This window comes from Peromyscus californicus, unplaced genomic scaffold (genome assembly GCF_007827085.1).
Source record: "Peromyscus californicus insignis strain IS unplaced genomic scaffold, ASM782708v3 Scaffold_15__1_contigs__length_86483966, whole genome shotgun sequence".
Lineage (NCBI taxonomy): Eukaryota > Metazoa > Chordata > Mammalia > Rodentia > Cricetidae > Peromyscus > Peromyscus californicus.
Genome location: NW_026294447.1, coordinates 61,413,446 through 61,433,970, shown reverse-complemented (window position 1 = coordinate 61,433,970; position 20,525 = coordinate 61,413,446). Strand labels below are relative to the sequence as shown.

General features: G+C 44.5%; 1 protein-coding gene across 1 annotated transcript in view; it reads right to left on the bottom strand.

Moving 5' to 3' along the window:
• Tdrd9 (tudor domain containing 9) overlaps positions 1–20,525 on the bottom strand; it is an 89,796-nt gene that overhangs the window by 5,254 nt on the left and 64,017 nt on the right. Inside the window, exons 29-34 of the mRNA XM_052738131.1 lie at positions 15,482–15,637; positions 14,424–14,494; positions 12,435–12,544; positions 11,588–11,684; positions 8,928–9,066; positions 4,788–4,906 (exon numbers count right to left, since the gene is read on the bottom strand). Coding sequence (XP_052594091.1) covers positions 4,788–4,906; positions 8,928–9,066; positions 11,588–11,684; positions 12,435–12,544; positions 14,424–14,494; positions 15,482–15,637 — 692 coding nt within the window. The remainder of the gene's footprint in view (positions 1–4,787; positions 4,907–8,927; positions 9,067–11,587; positions 11,685–12,434; positions 12,545–14,423; positions 14,495–15,481; positions 15,638–20,525) is intronic.

Genomic DNA, 20,525 nt, shown 5'->3' with positions numbered 1-20,525 from the left:
AGAAATGGATAATTTTTTCGATACATACCATTTACCAAAGTTAAATCAAGATCAGATAAACAAACAGACCTATTTTACCTCTAGTGAGATAAAAGCAGTCATTAAAAGTCTCCAACCAAAAAAGCCCAGGGCCATAGGGTTTTAGAGCAGAATTCGATCAGACTCTCAAAGAGTTAATGCCAATACTCCTCAGATTATTTCACAAAATAAAAACAGAAGGGGCACTGCCCATTTCATTTTATAGGCCACACTTACCCTGAACCCTAACCACTTAAAGACCCAAGAAAGAAAGGGAATTACAGACCAATTTTCCCTATGAACATAGATGTAAAAATATTCAATAAAATACTTGCAAACCAAATCCAAGAACACATCAAAAAGATCATTCATCATGATTAAGTGTCATCCCAGAGAAGCAGGGATAGATCAACATAGTTATATCGATAAATGTAATCCACCATATAAAACTGAAAGCAAAACTACATGATCATCTCATTAGATGCAGAAAAGGCCTTTGAGAAAATCCAACACCCCTTCATGATAAAAGTCTTGGAGAGATCAGGGATACAAGGGACATATCTCAACGTAATAAAAGCAGTTTACAGCAAGCCAACAGCCAACATCAAATTAAATGGAGAGAAGAAACTCAAAGCAACTCCACTAAAATCAGGAACAAGACAAGGCTGTCCACTCTCCCCATATCTATTCAATATAGTACTGAAATTCTATATAGTACTGCAATTCTAGCTAGAGCAATAAGACCACTAAAGGATTCAAAAGGATACAAATTGGAAAGAAAGAAGTCAAAGTATCATTATTTGCAGATGATATATAATAGTATACATAAACAACCCTAAAAATTCTATTGGGAAACTCCTATAGCTGATAAACACTTTCAGCAAAGTAGCTGTATACAAAATAAACTCACAAAAATCAGTAGCTTTCCTATAGACAAATGGCAAATGGACTGAGAAAGAGATCAGGGAAACAAGACATTTCACAATAGCCTCAAATAATATAAACTGTCTGGGTAATTCTAACCAAGCATGTGAAAGACCTGTATGATAAGAACTTCAAGTCACTGACAAAAGAAACTGAAGAAGATATCAGAAGATGGAAAGAGTCCCCATGCTCGTGGGTCAGTAAGAGTAACTAAAAATGGCCATCCTACCAAAAGTAATCTACAGATCGAATACAATCTCCATCAAAAACAACGTAATTCTTCACACGTCTTGAAAGGACAATTTTCAGCTTCATGTGGAAACACAAAAAAATACCAGGATAGCTAAAACAATCCTGAATAATCAAAGAACTGACGGAAATATCACCATCCCTACCTAATTTCAAGTTTTGCTACAAAACTGCAATAATAAAAACTGCATGGTATTGGCATAAAAACAGACAAATTGATCAAAGGAATCAAATTGAAGAACCAGATATATATCCACATACCTACGGACACTTGACCTTTGATAAGAAACCAGAAATACACACTGGAAAAAAGACATCATCTTCAACACATGGTGCTGGTCAAACTGGATGGCTGCATGTAGAAGAATCCAAATGAATCCATACTTATCACCCTGAACAAAACCCAAATGGATCAAAGACCTCAACAAAAACCAGACAGATATACTGAAGTAGATAGAAACAAAAGTGGACAATAGCCTTGAATTCACTGAATTTCACTGGCATAGGAAAACTTTCTGAACAGAACACCATTAGCACAATCAATAAGTGGGACCTCATGAAACTGAGATGCCTGCACAGCAAAGAACACCATCATTCAGACAAAGAAGAAGCCTACAGATTGGGAGATGTTCACCAACTACACAGTCTATAGAGGACTGATATTCAAAAGAGCTCAAGAAACTAGGTGACAAGACAACAACCCATTTTAAAAATGGGATACAGATCTAAACAGAGCATTCTCAATATAAGGAACTCAAGTGACTGAGAAACACTAAAAGAAATGTTCAACATCCTTGGTCATTAGGGAAATGCAAATCAAAACTACTTTGAGATTCCTTCTTACACCTGTCAGAATGGCCAAGATCAATAAAGGAAATGACAGCTCGAGCTGGCAAGGATGTAGAGTAAGAGGAACACTCATCCATTGTTGGTGGGAGTGCAAACTTGTACAGCCACTATGGGAATCAGTGTGGTGGTTCCTCAGGAAGATGGGAATCAATCTATCTCAAGATTCAGCTACACCACTCTTGGGTATAGGATGTTATATTGTACTACAGAGACACTTGCTCAACAATGTTCATTGCTGCTCTATTCATAAAAACCAGAAACTAGAAATAGCCTAGATGTCTCTCAACCAGAAGAATGTATAAAGAAAATGTGGTACATTTACACAATGGAGTATTACTCAGTTATTGGAAAAAAAAAAACCGACATCATGAAATTTACAGGCAAATGGATGGAAGTAGAAAAAAAAGTCATCCTGAGTGAAGTATCCCAGGCCAAGAAAGATAAGCTGGTATGTAGTTGTTTATATGTGGATATTAGCTGTTAAGTCAATGATAACCAAGCTATAATCCATAGAAGCACAGATGATAGGTATAGAGTAAGGGACTGGAGGGAGCAGACACATCGTGTTAGGAAAGGGGAATACACACTGACAGATATGGATGGAAGAGGGAGATGGAATAGGAGGATCAAGCAGGGAGGGGAGGGAGAAGGGTTGTGGGAGGGACTATGAAAAGAGGCAACTCAAATTAAGGGGCATTTGAGGGGTAGTAAAGAAACCTAATATAGTAGAAACTCTTAAAATATATACATATATGAAGGCAATATAAATGGGGCAATAATGGGGGAGACAGATTCCCAACTGGCCATCTTTTTTCATGCAAAGAAGCTTCCAGGACCAGGATTGGGTGACATCGAATTGAGTTGTTGGCCAAAGGGGCCCCATGGGAATCTCCAAACAACCTGGGCTACTGCCAAAACTATAGGTTGCTCTCCACAAACTGACAAGTCCCCATTGTGGAACACAACCCTATACTGACTATGGAGAAGCCAAGCTGGTGCCTACAGAGACCCTTCACCCCTGGATTCCAGCATCTTTGGTACAGGAAGGTTCTCTGCACACTATCAAAAGAGCAACAAACACAAAGCCAGTCACAAATCCTTTATCTACAATGATGTCTGCCTGCAAGATATGCTAGGGTAATGGTGATACAAAGCTTGTGGGAAGATCAACTTACTTGACTCAGTCCCACTCCACGAGATGTAATCCATACCAAACACTGCTTGGGTGACCAAACACTTAAGACTAGATAACCCAGGGACCTAGGGGAAAACCAAATCAAACTGGCCTAAAAAGGGGGGAAATGAAGTGATAAAGTGACTCCTAGTGACATTCTGCTACACTCATAGATCAGTGCCTTGCTCTGCCATCATCAGAGCAGCTCCCTCCTGCAGCAGATGAACAAACACAGAGACCCACAGCCAGACTTTACACAGAGAGTGACAGACCTGAGAACACTCAGCCCTAAATGGGATGTCTCCATCAAGTCCCTCCCCTCAGAGCTCACAGACCCCTCAGAAGAGGGGGTGGAAAGAGTGGAAGAGCCAGAGGGGAAGGAGGACATTAAGAAAGACCTATCAACATGAGCAAAGGTCAGATGAACTCACAGAGACTGAGGCTGCATGTTGGGGGTGGGGTGACAGTGCCATAAGGAGGCTAGGGAGGTCACTGATATTCATTGCTCATGACCAGGATCCTGCCCCCACAAAGCACGTATACACACACACACACACACACACACACACACACACACACACACACAATTTATGTATATGAAACCTCAATTCAAGCAAGCTTGGGGGGGGACAAAAACTAGATGCTATGGTGACACATTTCTATAATCCCAGCACTTGGGAGGCAGAGGCAGCCCACTGAGGACACAATGGATACCCTTTGTCCTCTGAACTCTGGTTGGGAATGGAGCTGCCAGTGAGAGACGAAAGGTGCAAGAGAAGGGTGGTCAAAGGACCAGCCAGTCTCAAGGCGCAGACTCCACTCTTTCCCCTGGGCCCCATGTGTAGCTAGTGATGGGATACAGCACTACTTTGCAGTCCATGTGCCCTGCCCTGCAGGGGTGCCTCAGCACTGCAATCCCACTTGAGTGTGGTGATAGTGTTCCCCAAAATATTGTGCACCCTAATAAACTTATCTGGGGTCAGAGAACAGGACAGCCACTAGATATAAAGGCTAGAAAATGGTGGCACACATGCCTTTAATCCTAGCATTCCAGAGGCAGAGATCCTCTGGATCTCTGTGAGTTCAAAGCCACACTGGAAACAGCCAGGCATGGTGACTCACGCCTTTAATCCCACGAAGTGAGCCTTTAATCCCAGGAAGTGAGGGCAGAAAGCAGAAAGGTATATAAGGCATGAAAACCAGGAACTGGCTGGTTAAGCTTCAGGCTTTCGAGAAGCAGTTCAGCTGAGATTCATTCTGGATGAGGACTTAGAAGCTTCCAGTCTGAGGAAACAGGATCACCTGAGGAACTGGCAAGGTGAGGTGGCTGTGGCTTGTTCTGCTCTGATCTTCCAGCATTCACCCCAATAACTGGCTCCAGGTTTTTGCTTGTTTTTTTTTTTTTATTAATAAGACTTTTAAAGATTCATGTTACACTTGAGTAACTTATCTGTCACATCTAAGTGATTTAGAACATGCATACATCAGAAATGACTAAACACACACACGCACACACACACACACGCTGTATACTGTCTAGGGCACCTTTACAGCATGTCACCATATAACTTACCCTACAAGTTTCTGACGTGCATTCTCCTGTAACTGCGCAATTCTTTCAGGCCCAAGACACTTGGATCCATTTGGCCCATCACATACTAGTTTGTTGATAGCAGCCCTGAGAATATTAATCTGTAAAGGAACAGTGACAGACTATGTGGCTATTTCCACAGTAAATAGGTCACAGCATTCAAAGCTGTGTTCTGTGACTAGCATCAGTCAGCAGTTTACAGAATTAGTAAAACAACAGAAATAACACTGAAGAATGAGCAGGTCCCACAAGCCCGTCTCCAATTTCTCTTACATTTGTTACAACTCTGAAACACTGCTACCAACTCTGGATGTTTAGATTAGACCAATTTTCTATTAGCATCCCATTTCTCCTCAGGCCCCAGGCCCCAGAACCACATTGAACTTATCATGCCTTCTCTGGTATAGGATGGCTTCCCAGCCTTTTCTTGGTTTACAAGACATTAGCAATTTGGAGGTGTTCTGGTTGGGAATTTTGTAGCATGCTCCCTGATTAGAGGTTGTCATTGTCTAGAGGGGAGACACTGTCTTCTCCTCACATTCCATAGGTCTGCCTGCACCACAGAATGTGGCCACGACAGCTCGGCTGACGACTCTGCAGGGCTTCCTGGTTGTAAAATACCTCCTTCCCTACTCCTGGTTCCTTAAGTCTCACTTGTCCTCAGAGACCACAAGACCCACCTGAACTCCCAGTAGCTTTCTAAGAGCTAACTGGTTTTCTCCCACTGAGTTATTCAATCATTTATTTCTCTACCTAGACACATGGGTATTTTATATTCTGGGTTACAATCCAATGTATTTACTTTGTTGCTCAACACTGTTTCAGCTCTTCCAACTGGCAGCTTTCCCTCTAGTTGGCTAAGTATCTTTGGATGTCTCCTATCCCTGTGTGCTTCATATGCATCCTTCCTTTATGGGGCTATAAGATGCTCTGGGTACCTACATTTCCTGTGCCCTTCCTGTGGAAAAAGTTTCTTCAAGGAGACCTGGCTCCCAACCTGGGATCTCCCATAGAAAACACATGCTGAGCGTCAACTGTGCTCTCTGCCCCAGAGGAGCTACTTCTCAGCAGCCCTCCCAGAGCCGGACACTGCATATGGGCAGGAGGCCATTTTCACACAGACCTGTAACTGCTTCTGCACCTAGCTGCCCTTCAAGTATGAACTAATCACGAGTCCACACTGGCATCTCTGGCTCTAATCCAGCACTACAGGAGTCATACTAGCCTTGCTCACTTTTAATTCCCCCCTTTAGTAACAACCATGGTTCCCAAATCCATTCCCTTATACAGTCACCCCAGTAATATGGAAAATGGCTTCAGACCCACTAACTTATGCCTCCTAACTCCCCAAACTACAACTACAGGACAGTGTTCATGTGGAGCTTCCTTTTCCTCTCTCTTTTCCCCAAGCTCTTTTTCTCTTTACTCTTTCAACACAGTATTGTGGCATTCCCAACAGTTATGTCTACTGTCCCTTTCCACACATGTATCCCTTTCTGGGAGCCCTGATACCGCATGGTGTGCAAGTCATACATTAAACCCACTACTGAGGACACTTAGAGGGGTCAAATGCATAGCTGTGTCCTCTACCTTCACCTCTTTCAACTTCAAGTTCCTAGGTGCTCCCATTTATTCACGTCCCTATCTCCTGGCAACCACTTATCTGCTTCCTGTACAGAATGTCTCCCTAGCAGGTTCACACAGACACACCCCAATTGCTGTAGTAAATGCTTCTAAGATTTAGTCATACTCTTGTATGAATCATTCATTCCATTTTACTGCCAAATACCATTCTGTTGTAATACCACAGCTAACATACACATTCCCTTGTCAAGAGATATCCTTAACAGCAGCAGTTATGAATGAGCTGCTGACACTCACACATGAGCTCTCTGGGGACATATATTCTCACATCTTACAGCTGTCTTTTGAATAAATACAAATTGAAAAATAAAAAAATGTTTTTTTCTGTTTTTGTTTTCATATTTCCTTATTCTAGTCATTCATGTCTGTGTACAGTTTATAAAATTTCAAAACTGATCCTTCTCTAAAAATACCCTGAGAAATGCCACTCAGAAGCTCCCTGGTTAGCTGACCAGCTACGTGAGGCAGGGAAGGAAGGAAGGAAGGAGCCGCTGAGTCACGGGGCGTCCTAACTCCTGGAGCAGGAGCACAGCAGCTGGTCAGTGACCCAGGCAGACTTCCTGGGTCATATGGTATAGGTTTAATCTAGAAGGAGACCTGTCCTCCAAGGGCAACCCCTCTGCAGCACACATAGAGAACCAAGGCTTCTCACTGGCTCTTGCCTCCCCACAGTCACTGTCGGCACTGAGGACTGGGGTGTGCAGTCTGGTTGAGGATCCACAGTCACTGTCAGCACTGAGGACTGGGGTGTGCGGTCTGGTTGAGGATCCACAGTCACTGTCAGCACTGAGGACTGGGGTGTGCGGTCTGGTTGAGGATCCACAGTCACTGTCAGCACTGAGGACTGGGGTGTGCAGTCTGGTTGTGAGGATCCACAGTCACTGTCAGCACTGAGGACTGGGGTGTGCGGTCTGGTTGTGAGGATCCACAGTCACTGTCAGCACTGAGGACTGGGGTGTGCGGTCTGGTTGAGGATCCACAGTCACTGTCAGCACTGAGGACTGGGGTGTGCGGTCTGGTTGTGAGGATCCACAGTCACTGTCAGCACTGAGGACTGGGGTGTGCAGTCTGGTTGAGGATCCACAGTCACTGTCAGCACTGAGGACTGGGGTGTGCGGTCTGGTTGAGGATCCACAGTCACTGTCAGCACTGAGGACTGGGGTGTGCGGTCTGGTTGTGAGGATCCACAGTCACTGTCAGCACTGAGGACTGGGGTGTGCAGTCTGGTTGTGAGGACCCACAGTCACTGTCAGCACTGAGGACTGGGGTGTGCGGTCTGGTTGAGGATCCACAGTCACTGTCAGCACTGAGGACTGGGGTGTGCGGTCTGGTTGTGAGGATCCACAGTCACTGTCAGCACTGAGGACTGGGGTGTGCAGTCTGGTTGTGAGGATCCACATCTGCATTTTCCTCATGATATGTGAGCTGCATGGCTTCTCATGTGTTCACTTCCATCATCTTTTACTTGGTTTCGTGTTTTATTAGTAAACATAAGAGTTGCTAATGTATTGTGGATACCACCAGGCACGTAATAAATATCTTCCCCCAGTATGCAGCTTTTCTTCATGGCCTTACCAGGATCTGCAAAACCGACTTTTCCTTCATAGACAGAACCTCTGGTATACATGCCGACTTGTGCCAAACCTGAATTCACATATGGACCCCATTTGTTTCTAGAATGCTCCTTTTCCATTCTGCAATGAAGTCTGTGATCAGAGGAGTACTTTAGGAGCAGCAAGGGCTCTTTACGACCGAGCATCCTCCAGTCCTCACAAGTCTCTTCGTGTGAAGGCACAGCTGACATTTAACAGCCGGTGTTCTGCTGCTGCTCGACGAGTTAGGACAGCGTGACTCAGTGGCTCCTTCCTTCCCTGCCCTCATGCAGCTGGTCAGCTACCAGGGAATGTCCAGAAGGAAAGGGACTCTGGAGTGGCATTTCTCAAGGTAGTAGAGAAGGGTCATTTTCCAGGGTTTTTGTAAAATGCAAAAAGACAAATTACTAGAATAAGGAAATATGAAAACAACAAAAAAGAAAAAACAAACTTCTTCATTAGCATCTACCCACCTGCCTAACACACTCTAAAAGCTGAACCTGGCTGCACAGGTACACCCAAGCTGGTCTGGTGACGCGATGGGCCTGCTGGTGGCCTCTCCCCAGGGAAATGGCACCCAGTCTGCTACAGCAAGGCCAAGCAGGTAGGGTAAGTTCATTTCTTTACCTCCCTGTGTGTACCAGCAAGGAAGGGATCTCACTGAGGTCTGCACCAGGAGAGGGGGGAGGGGAGGCCATCAAGAAGCGCACAGCGGGCTGGAGAGATGCGGGCAGGGCCAAATAAGGAGCAGTCCGTCTGCACGCTGGCACAGACCACCCTGGGAAGCAGGCAAGCAGGTCTCCACGGAAAGCACTATGGCAGATGCGCAGAACATGGGTGTAAAAGCAAGGAGGCGGATTGCTATCCACGAGTATGCCACACTTACCTCAACAATGTCCTCCACGTCGAAGCACACATCAAAGGCCAGCTCAATGTCGTGCTCTGGCAGTATAGGGGCCTCGGTAGTTGAATTCCATCCCAAACCACAAAGGACCCCAGTATAGCATTTTCCATCACGGTCAACTCTGAAGGGCATTTAGAGGAGTTAAGCTAAGCCACTATTTCAGGGTTAGATATGTGACTAATAAAGCTACCTGGTGTTTTTCTAGCACCAGCATCGTAACTAAACTATGTGATTCCTCGATTTTTACACAGAAATACAGACTAAATATCACTATAAGGATATAAGTTAAATATTCATATTAACACAATGTTGGGTTTCTTACACACATTTTTAAAATTTTATGTTGTGTATGAGTGTTTTGTCCACATCTGTGTATGTATACCACATGCATGTCTGGTGCCCTCAGAAGCCAGAAGAGGGTGTTGGAGTTGCAAACGGTTGTGAGCCGCCATGTGGGTGCTGGGTCCTCTGGAAGGGCAGCAGCGAGTGTTCTTAACCACTGAGCCATCTCTCCAGCCCTTAATGCTGGGTTTGTAATTCTCTCTGGAGCAGATGCGGTAATAAGAAACCTCCTTTATCAGACTCATAAAAGAGAGAGGGACTCCTGCATGTAAGTAAACTTAAGGCTGAAAACTAGAATTCAGACTTATAGATTAGGTGTTATTTGCTTTGTAAAACAGTCAGAAAATGTTTTAGGTCCAGCAGGTGACTCTGAATAAGGGCTCCTGCTTCCAAGCCTAACAAGCTGAGTTCAATCTCAGGGACCCACACGACGACGGAAGGAGAGAACACACTCCAATACATTCTCCACTGACCTCCATTTGCACACTGTGGCACACATATGCAAAATACATATACATGCAATAAAATGGGCTGGAGAGTGGCTCAGCAGTTAAGAGTATCACTGCCCTTGCCAAGGACCAGAGTCCAGTTCCTGTCACTCACATGGTGGCTCAAAACAATCTGTAACTCCAGATCTTACTCACCTCTTCTTCTGACCTCATCTGGCACTGGGCAAGCACACGGTGTACGTACATGTGTATATACATTAACAGGCAAAAACACTCATACACATAATATAAAATAAATAAATCTAAAATATTTTTCTTAAATGCAATAAAAATTAAAAAATAATGTTTTCTTAAATTCTAAATTCTTCTACATTATTAATGTAATTTTTTATTATTTCCATTTATACAAACCCTTTTTATAAGAAACCAGTTTTATTAGCTCATCACAGCACCTCACTCTGGTTGTTCTCATGTAGTAACATGTGTGTGGGGCCATCCCTGGGTGGGTGGGCCTGGCTTCTATAAGAAAGCAGGCTGAGCAAGCCATGGGGAGCAAGCAGGTAAGCAGCACACTCCATGGCCTCTGCATCAGCTCCCGCCTCCAGGTTCCTGCCCTGACTTACTTTCATGATGAACTGTGATGTGGGAGCGTAAGCAGAACAAGCCCTTTCCTCCCCAGGTTGTCTTGCTCATGGTGTTTCAGCACATCAAGTGTAACCTAAGACAGTGACTGAAGTTAACCCAGCATCTCACTCCACACAGAGGGTGCTATGAAGCCCACAATGCTGACATGAAACCTAACAGAGAGACTTTCTCATCACACAGGTCTCTGGACTCAAATCTGTATGGAAATCCATGTTGGATATTTGCATAAGAGCTACAATCTACTTAGTAGTTCACATCTTTACTTCTTAGTTCCCACAGGAAGAGAGGCTGACAGGATTCCTCACTGGCAACCGGCCACCAAAAAGCCCGTAGACAACAGAATACCCCTTTTATTTCCTATTCCATGTTTCTACCTTCATGTCATATTTCTTTTGCCTAGTTTTAATTGAGTTCCCTGTAACGCTGCCTGCACCTTTACAAACATTTGAGCTGTTCTTTGAATCAGTCAAAACAACAGATGTCCCTCTCCTTCAGCAGACCCACACCCCAACAAGCCTGTCTATGTTAATCACTCTTCTTGTTGCTGTGACAAACACTAACAGAAGCACCCTAAGTGATGGGGTTTATTCTGGTTCAGTGTCAGGGGAGTGCTAGTCCACCATAACGGGAAGACAGGGTAGAGCAATAGCTGCTGGTTCACACTGTAGCAGGCAGGAAGTCGAGAAAGCAAGCAAGAACAGGAAGTTTGTATGTCTTCCCAGACCTGTGATCTTACCTCTACCATGTAGGCCTCAAGGCCCAAAGGCTCCACAGCCTCCTGACAGTGCCTTCCAGCATGTGGGACACACCCCAGACTCAAGCCCCAACAGCATCCAAGTCAAAAATACCCAAAGTGGAAAACGCACTGTTTACACTCGGCCTCCTGAGTACCACAGCACACTGACATGCTGGCCATGACACTCAGGACCATCATGCTACTACAGTAAGTAGCCTGGAGCTTGCTGGCATCACTAACCACAGAACCTAAACAAGTGTTACTTTGGTATCACCACAAAACTAAAACTTGAGAAGTCAAACTCTCCTAAGTCCGGGGCCATGAACAATCACACTGAAGCACAGAGAAAACTGAACCAATACACGACGGATCACAGACCAGCTCCTCTGTGGAGGTTTCCTTCTCCTTTCCCACCTAGATTCTGACTGTGTGGAAGCCTGCACACAGACAAACTGGAGATGCACACCAACCTTAACTCCATCACTGGTGCAAACAGCATGCTGAGGAGAGCTGGGAGGCCCGGGATGTGAGGCATCAGGGAGGTCTCTCTCAGGAGCATGGTAGACCCTGCCACACAGGAGACAGCCAGCTTCAGACCTGCATCACACACTGCTTAGAGTGTGACAGGGTAGAGCCCCACTAACCCCTCCTAATCCAGCCAGCTCATCTGCTGCCGAGTCTGGCCTCTTGGGTCCCCTCCAAGGAATGTATGTCCTGTCTTTGGCTCCCACACATCCTACAGATAGATTCGTGGACATGCTTAGGCACTTATCCCTGAAGAGTTACTCATTTAGTTACTGTTTTCTTTATTCTCTTGTTAGGCTATCTTATCAGAATTTCCTACAGCCAAGAACGCTGTAGACAATCATGGAAGAATAAGAATCATTTAATTCCCACATCCTTGTATAAAACAAAAAGTAGTAATATTTCATTTCTTAAATTTGCATTGGCCATTGCACTCAGGAAATAGCTTAATGAAGTTTGGAGATATGGTTCAGTGGTTAAGAGTGCTTACTGTTCTGGCAGAGGACCCAGATTCACTTCCCAGCACCTACAAGGTGGCTCACAACCATCTATAACTCCAGTTCCAGGGTATCTGATGCCTCTTCTGACTTCCATAGGCTCCTGTGCACATGTGGTTCATGTACACACTCAGACACATGCAAACAAAATTAAATATTTTTCTTAAAAAAGAAAATAGCTGAACAGTGTAATACCTAAGCATAAATCCCCCCACTAATTACAAGTTAAACTGCTCCAAGTAATGAAGTCAAGGAAAAGGAGAAAGTACACAGACAGCAGATGTCATCTCGTTACCAGTCTCATTAACTGAGAGTGACGCTGCAACCAGCATCCTCTGGTGCAGGTCGGCAGGGCTGTCACTGATGACGACAGAGTTGATGCTCTCTTTCTCAATCCACACACATCTGGGAAGAAGCAGCAGGGCACAAGCTGTTGCCCCACTGTCCAGGTGAGGGAGCATGCCAGCCTGTAAGTGAATCTCAGAAAGATGGTTGCACAGGCAAATGCCATGACCCCCACACAGGCCCCGGGCCCCTCCTTGTGCCAGTTCTCACCCTTCCTTTCCCCACTGTGGTGATACTTTATTTGTACTCTAATAAATAAAGCTTGCCTAGAGATCAGAGGAAAAAGCCAGCCATTATAAGTAAACACAAAAGTCATGCAATGTTAGCACACGCCTTTAATCCTATCACTTGGCAGACAGGGATCTGTCTGGATCTATGTGAGTTCAAGGCCACACTGGAAACAGAGCCAGGTGTGGTGGCACATGCCTTAAATTCCAACACTACTTAACCATGGAGGTCTGGAGGTCTACACAGACAGACAGGAAGTGACAGAGCTGGGCAGGAAGAGGAAGTGATGTAGCTGGACAGAGAGAGCAAATCAGATGGCAGAACAGCAAGGAATATAGGCATGGGTAGACAGGAAGTATCTCGTCTTTGGAAGCTTCAGAGTTGGTGAGGTGAGGTTAGCTGTGGCTGTTCCTATTCCTCTGATCTCTCTAAGGCTTTAACTCCAATTTCTGGCCTCTAGGTCTACCTAGCGGCTGTTCTGTTCTCTGACCTCAGATAAGTTTATTAGGGTACACAATATATTGGAGGACACACTATCACCACAGCCCACCTTTAGGTGCCATCCATCCCAGAGCTCTCAAACCTGTTTTTGTACCCTTGCTCTATCAGGCCCCACAGCCCCTGAAGCTACTGCCTGCCTTCCAGCTGAGTGGGCACAGTGTGGCCCATCCATCCGCCCCACCTCCTCTGAGCAGACGTGGGCAGCGGCTCCAAGACATGGTTAAGTTTCTTGTCTGTCATCACTGCATCTAACTGTGTCCCGTTTCTGAAAGAGCTCATGAGGCTGCTGGTGTTCACACCACTTCTCCAGCTTCAGGTTACACTGGGAACCAGCCTCATAGGCCTGCTCTTACCAAGAATTCAGTGTATTCTTCAGATATCACTGTGTGTGCAGGCTTCCTGGAGACAGGGCCTGAGGACCTGCCCTGCTAACAGGACGCCTACTGCTAGTCCTCAGAAGAGCTCAGAGAAGCCAGTGTTCACCCAGACCACTCTTATAAAATGCAATATGCTGGATACTTCTGAAATGAGACTTAGGAAGCCTGCCTATCTGTCCCCAGTCTGCAGCCCCTTCTCCCTCCACCCAATCCTCCAGCTGTACTTAACTTAAAGTTCTCACAGATACAAACTCTCAAATGTAGGCCTATGCACTGTCACTAGAACTGTCCCTCTGTCCCCTACACCATACATAGCAAATGCCTTATGGCCTTTGGGATTCAAAAGGCTCTGGAAAACCTCAAGTATGGACTGCAAAGTGTAGCCAGGACCCCAGATGCTTCCATGTATCCCAGGTCCCTGACAAGACCCCTGTCACCCTATACACTGTGTCACTAGTTTTCTGTCACTATTCAGCCTACAGTGTTATTAAAGATGACAGCTGCATTCTGTTTACCACTGTTTCCCAGATCAAAACTGCTTCCAGACAACAGGTCACTCAGCAGTCCCAGCACAGAGGATCCCCCCCCCCCCCCCCCCCCCCCCGTTGAGTGACAGTGACAGCTATAATCAATCGGAATAGAAGAAACTCGGAACTGTCCACTGTAGAACTGTTCTCACTGCAAAGGGAAACAATGCCTCAGATCTGACGGAGGAGGATGTCAGGAGCGGGCTAAAACATTCTTGCAGCTTACGTACAAGGTCAAGTTAGTTTCTAATGAGGTCTACAGATAAAGAAATAAAATATTTCATAGGAAAATTAATTCAATCGTACCTGAATTTGGATATTCTGGTCAGACTATGACACTTCAGCTCATAGGGGTTAAAAGGCCCATGGAGAACAACCTGCATATACAAACTGTACGTCACCAACACACAACAGTCACTTAATATACACGGTGCAGTCCCAACGCTGGTTCACACTTAACAGTATTAGGGTCTGGTGGCACAAACCTATCATCTCAGTACTCAGAAAACCGAGGCAGGAGGATTATGAGTTCAAGGCCCACTTGAGCTACCTAACAAGACTGTTTCAAAGGAAAGAAGAAAAAAGAAAAAAGTAATTTTGCATCGGGGAAACAGATTCAGAGGAGAAGCACTTGTCCAGCATGAAGAAAGTCTGGACTTGATCCCCAGCACCACGAAGGATTAAAAAGAAAAAGGAGGAGGAGAAGGGGAGGCAGACAGAAAGGAAAGAGGAAGAAGAGAAGGAAGAAGAGGAACAGGAAGAAGAAAACAAGAGGAAGAGGAGGAGAGGCTGGGGGAAGACCAGGGAAAGAGCAGCGGGATGCCTCAGCAGGTGCAGAAGGACCTGAGCTCGAGTCCCAGGACCCACATGGAAGAGAGAACTGACTCACATACAACCAGTAACAGTAACAATAACAAGGTAGAAAACCAAACAAAGAAGATCAGGCACAGCGGCAGATGCCTATGATCCAGCACGCAGACCCTGAGGCCAGAAGACCGTCATGCACAGCAGCCTGGGATACATGAACGAAACCCTGTCTCAAACAGTAAAAAGCAAGGCTGGGAGATGTCCAGGGGTAAATACACCGTTGCCAGCCCAAGGACCCGAGTTCAATCTCCACATCCCACACGGTAGAAAGAACCAACTCCCACAAGCTGTCTTCTGACTTCCACAGGTACACCACAGCACATGCATGCCTCCACACATACATACACAGAGACAAAAAAAAATATAATTAAAAATGAAAATAAAATAAAATACACAGGAAGAAGGAAAACCCATCATGCCTACAGCTGCAACCCCTGGCAATTAATACAGAATGAATAAGCTTTAAGAGCATATTTTAAATAGGTCCTATAAATTACCTTGCAGTTTGGAGCGCCCAGCCGATTGGAAGCAAAGCTTTCCAACAGAATCCGGATGAGATGCTTCTCGTCATCCTTCATAGGAGAGGACATAGAAGCATCCGGCATGGTTTCCACCGACTTAGCAAAGAAACCCTTGAGGACTTCAGAGCTTTGCTGAACAGAACAAGAAATGTTTATTAAAAGCAAAAATTGAAGCAAAGGCATGAACTTCATATAGCTATAATATTATTCTGATTTGAATGCCATGAATATGCAGGTAGATTATTTTTGTTTGAATTTTAAAATGAACTTGATAAAATAAAGACTTTAACTACATTTCCAACATAATAGGACTTTAGAGAAACAACCATTTTTCAGAAAAGAACTCATACACATTAAAAGCAACTACCTTAATAAAAATGATTTATTTGTGGGCTAGAGAGATGGCTCAGTGGTTAAGAGTACCAGCTGTTCTTCCAGAGGACCTGAGTTCAAGTCCCAGCACCCTCACAGCAGCTCACAGCTGTCTGTCACTGCAGTCCCAGGGGCTCTGTGGACACCAGGTGTGTCTGAGGTGCAGACACACATGCAGGTGAGACAGTCGTACACACAGAACAATTTTTAATCTTAAAGAATAATTTATTTGTTGAGTACACTGGCTTACAAACAACAGAGGATCTACTTATGCTTATTAGATAAATATCAGGATGTGAGAGAAGGGAAGACTCTTTGTCAAAGATAATTTAGGACATGATTTTTTTTAAAGAAAAAAAAAAAGACATCATCTGCTATAGCCCAAGATCGCCTCAAACTTGATTATACAGCTGAGGATGATCTTGAACTTCTGATCCTTCTGTCTCCATCTCTTGAGAGCTGGGATTCAGGGCCTGCTTCATGTGCCCAGATTCTTACTGTGTGCTCTATTTACAGACCACCTACTTTCCCCTGCTGATTTTCAGAGGCAGTGAAACTCTGTCTCTTATACACTCATAACAGTACCTGGCACTAAGTAAGCACACATACACTCTTCTGAATAAACAAATGAATATAAACTCAAGACACTTCCAATCTCAAGAAGTTGAGACAGGGTCTGGAGAGATGGCTCATAGTCAAAAGAGTGTACTGCTCTTGTACAAGTTCTGAGTTCAGTTCCCAATACTCACATAGTTTCACAACTGCCTAGAACTCCAGCTTCAAGGGGATATGGAACCCCTTTCTGAACTCTATGAACACCTGTAATCACACGCTCAGGCATACACAAATATACATAATTTAAAAAATAATAACTGGGCATGCCTGTAACCCAGAACTGAGGAGGCAGAGGCAGGCACACTTTTTTTTTTTTGAGGTTCAAGTCAGCCTAACCCTGATCTACATAGTGAGTGCCAGGCCAGTCAGGGCTGTATGATAAGACTCAGTCAGAAATAAATAGATATCCCTATTGGCAGATCATATGACACTGTATGTTAGAGATCCTAAAAATTCTACCAAAAAATTCTAGAAATGATAAACAAATTCAACAATGTGGCAGGATACAGAATCAACTTGTACAAATCAACAGTTTTTTTATGCACCAATAACAAACACAAAGAGATCATGAAATACTTGTATTCACAGCAGCCTCAAAGAAAATAAAACATGTAGTAATAAGCCTAACCAAGGAAGAGAAGAACTTCTGCAATGAAGACTTTCAACCTCTGAGGAAAGAGATAGAGGAAGACACTAGAAAATGGAAAGACGTCTCATGCTCATGGATTGGTAGAATTAACACTGTTAAAGCACCATTCTTCCAAAAGCTATTTATAGATTCAGTGCAACTCTAATCAAAATCCCTACAACATTCTTCACAGAAACAGAAAAGGCTATCCTAAAATTCATACCGAACCACAAAAAAATCCCAAATAGCTAAAGCAATCCTGAGTCAAAAAAAAAAAAAAAAAAAAAAAAAAAAAGCAATATTGGAGGGATTACCATTCCAGAGTTCTAGATCCATTACCAAGTGACAATAATAACAGTGTGACACTGGCAGAGAAGCAGACGTGCAGACCGACGGGAGAAGACACAACGACTGACTGTGAGTGCATGTGACTGCAGCACTGCTATCTGACGAAGAGGTAAAAACAGACACTGGAGAAAAGACAGACCCTTCCATAGACATCTTGGGAAAACTGAGATACACATAGAGAAGAATGAATAGACCTGTGTCTGTCACCCTCACAGAAATGTTCCAACACTGGAACTCCTGGAATAAAACAGGCGGAACCCTAAAGACTTTCAAACAGGACTCCACTTACCCAGGAATTAAGGCCAATGACAGACAAGTGAGACTTCCTCAAACTGAAAAGCTTCTTGCACAGCTAAACAATCAACCCAGTGAGGAGGAAGGCCATGGAGAGGGAGAGAATCTTTACCAGCTATACAATATACAAAGAACTCAAAAAACAGAGTAAAAAAACAAAAACAAACAAACAAACACACCAATCTTTAAAAATGGGCTATGGATCTGAAGAGATAGTTCCCAAAAGAAATAAAAAACAACTAAGAAATGTCTCAAAAATGTTCACTGGCTTTAGTAATTAGGGAAATACAAATCAAAATAGCTTCGAGGTTTCATCTTACTCCAGCCGGAATGGCCAAGATCAACAAAGCAACAGACAGCAGAGAGCAGAGAGGATATGAGGAACCTCATTCATGGTCGGTGTGACGGCAAGCTGGTGCAGCCACTTTGGAAACCTGTATGGAGACTTCTCAAAAATCTAAAAATAAATCTACCACAACCTAGCTATACCATTCCTTGGCATATGCCCAAAGCACGTGACATCCTACTCTACCCTCAACTGATAATGGATAATGAAAATGGGTACATATAAACAATGACCTACTACTCAGCTGTAAATAAAAATGAAATCATGAAACTTTCATGTAAATGAATACTATATTGAGTGAGGTAACTGACCCAGAGAGACAAATGTCACGTGTTTTCTCTCATCTGTGGTTCCTAGCTCCAAACTTTTGGATTTGGGTATTTTTTAATATCAGCCTTGGTCAAAATTGCTTTCTGCTGCATGAACTAGGGTACAGCTGTAGCCTAGTTATAGTTTATATATATAGTTTATAGTAGAATAACCACAGAAAGTAGGAGAGTTCAAATAGAGGACTGGAGGAGGAGTGAGGACAGAGATGACACGAAGGGCGAGGTGGGAAAAGCAAGGGGACTGCGGCTTTAAACGGGAGGAGGACGGGGAGGTCAACAGAGAAAGAAAGGGGGGTGAGGGGAAATGACACTAAGGGCCGGTGTAGAGGCGCACGCCTTTAATCCCAGTGTGTGGGAGAACAGAGGCAGGCAGATCTCTGTGAGTTTGAGGTCAGCCTGATCTACATAGTGAGTTCTAGGACAGCTGCACAGTGAGACCCTGTTTGGAGGAAATTAAACAAAGAGAACATTAAGGATATTTGAAAAAGCCACACAGAATCATATTTTATATTTGCCTAAATTTACATATATACATGTATACATATGTATATAGTTTAAATGAAGTTATGCTACTTGGAGTGGAAATGCTCCCCTCAAGAGCCACTGGCTATCTAACAAAAACCTCAGTACCAGGCATAAGAAACCTCCTTTTGAGTTTCTGGTCAGTGGAGTCCAAGAGACTCCCCAAACAATATAAGCTATTGCTGGTGCCTTTGCTGGCCTCCCAGAAGTTGAAGCTAAGTCCCTACTGCTGAAGACACCATGCACTTCAGACACAGGACTCGGATGACCTGAGCTGGGTCTGACCTGAACGTCTCCTCCCTGAGGACTAGCAGTACCAGAAGGTGCTACACAAGCTGCCAAGGGAGCAAAGTAACCAACAGCCCTTCCCAGCTGTGACACGTATGAACCACGACAGTGACCAGCACGGCAGGAGATCCCTGATGGTGCAGTATGGCGCTGACATCTTGGTGGTAACCGGTAATCAGTAGTTAATGGGACTAAAGACCTGCTCAACAGGAAGGAACTTAGGCCTGGGACTGGAAACCTAGCCAAGCACTTGTGGCTTGTGAGGTCATAGATCTTAGAGAAGAAACTACTCCTGCCACTGTTGGGAGTGCAGGAAGCCTTGGGTGAATGTGTGAAGTGCAGAGGAAGTCCTGAGTGAATGCGTATTGTTGACATGGGCATGACATGGGCCTGAGACCACTGAAAATTGGCAATGCCTTCTTCTGGTCTGAGTCCAAATATTGTAAGAACTGGTGTATACAATGACTGCCCAGTGTGTGTAAAAACTAACAGCTGCAGCTTCCTCCTCCTGGTACATTTGCAGCCTGAGATCTCTCACCCACAGACCTCCTACCAAGCCTCTCAGCTCCTCCCCAAGGTGCTATACTTAAAAACAAGCTGTGGCAGTAGGGGCCAGTCCACCACCGAGCACACGGCCCACCTGACTGCAGCCTTTCTGTACCCAGGTCTATGTGTCTGTCCTTTTTCTGTCCCCTCATCATCCCAGTCAGGTTTCCAAACCCAATTTGCAAGGAACATGGTACGCCACTTTATTAAACCAATATCGACCCTAAATTCATTCTAAATACTAATGCCTACTGGTAATTATAGCTCTCACGCCTCATTAACAAAGCACCTTTGCAGTGGACAGAGATCATTCTAGAAAGCCACAACTGGTTAATGCAGAGGAGAACTATCAGTCCCAGCTAATATGTCTATGACACAAAGCCCACACCTACAGCTCAGGGAGCACTGTGGGGTTAGGGTGGAAAGATTCTAAGAGGCAGAGGACCAGGAAATCTGCTTCACGGTTGCTACTACTAGAAATGAGAGGGAAGCTACAACCATGAACCCTCAACAACGTGGCTGCCTGAGCAGCCTGAAGAGCTGGGCAATGACCACATCAATAGTCAGGCTAACTTGGAAAGGGGAACCTCACGGGGCCCCACCTCTAGACGAAGAGCTACAGGAAATCAATGACTTTTGAGAGGGAAAATTAGTTTTCCCTGAGATTAAGCCCCTAATTGGTTATCTAATACAAAGTGGCCGGTCACTCTAAGACCATGCACATACAAGCAA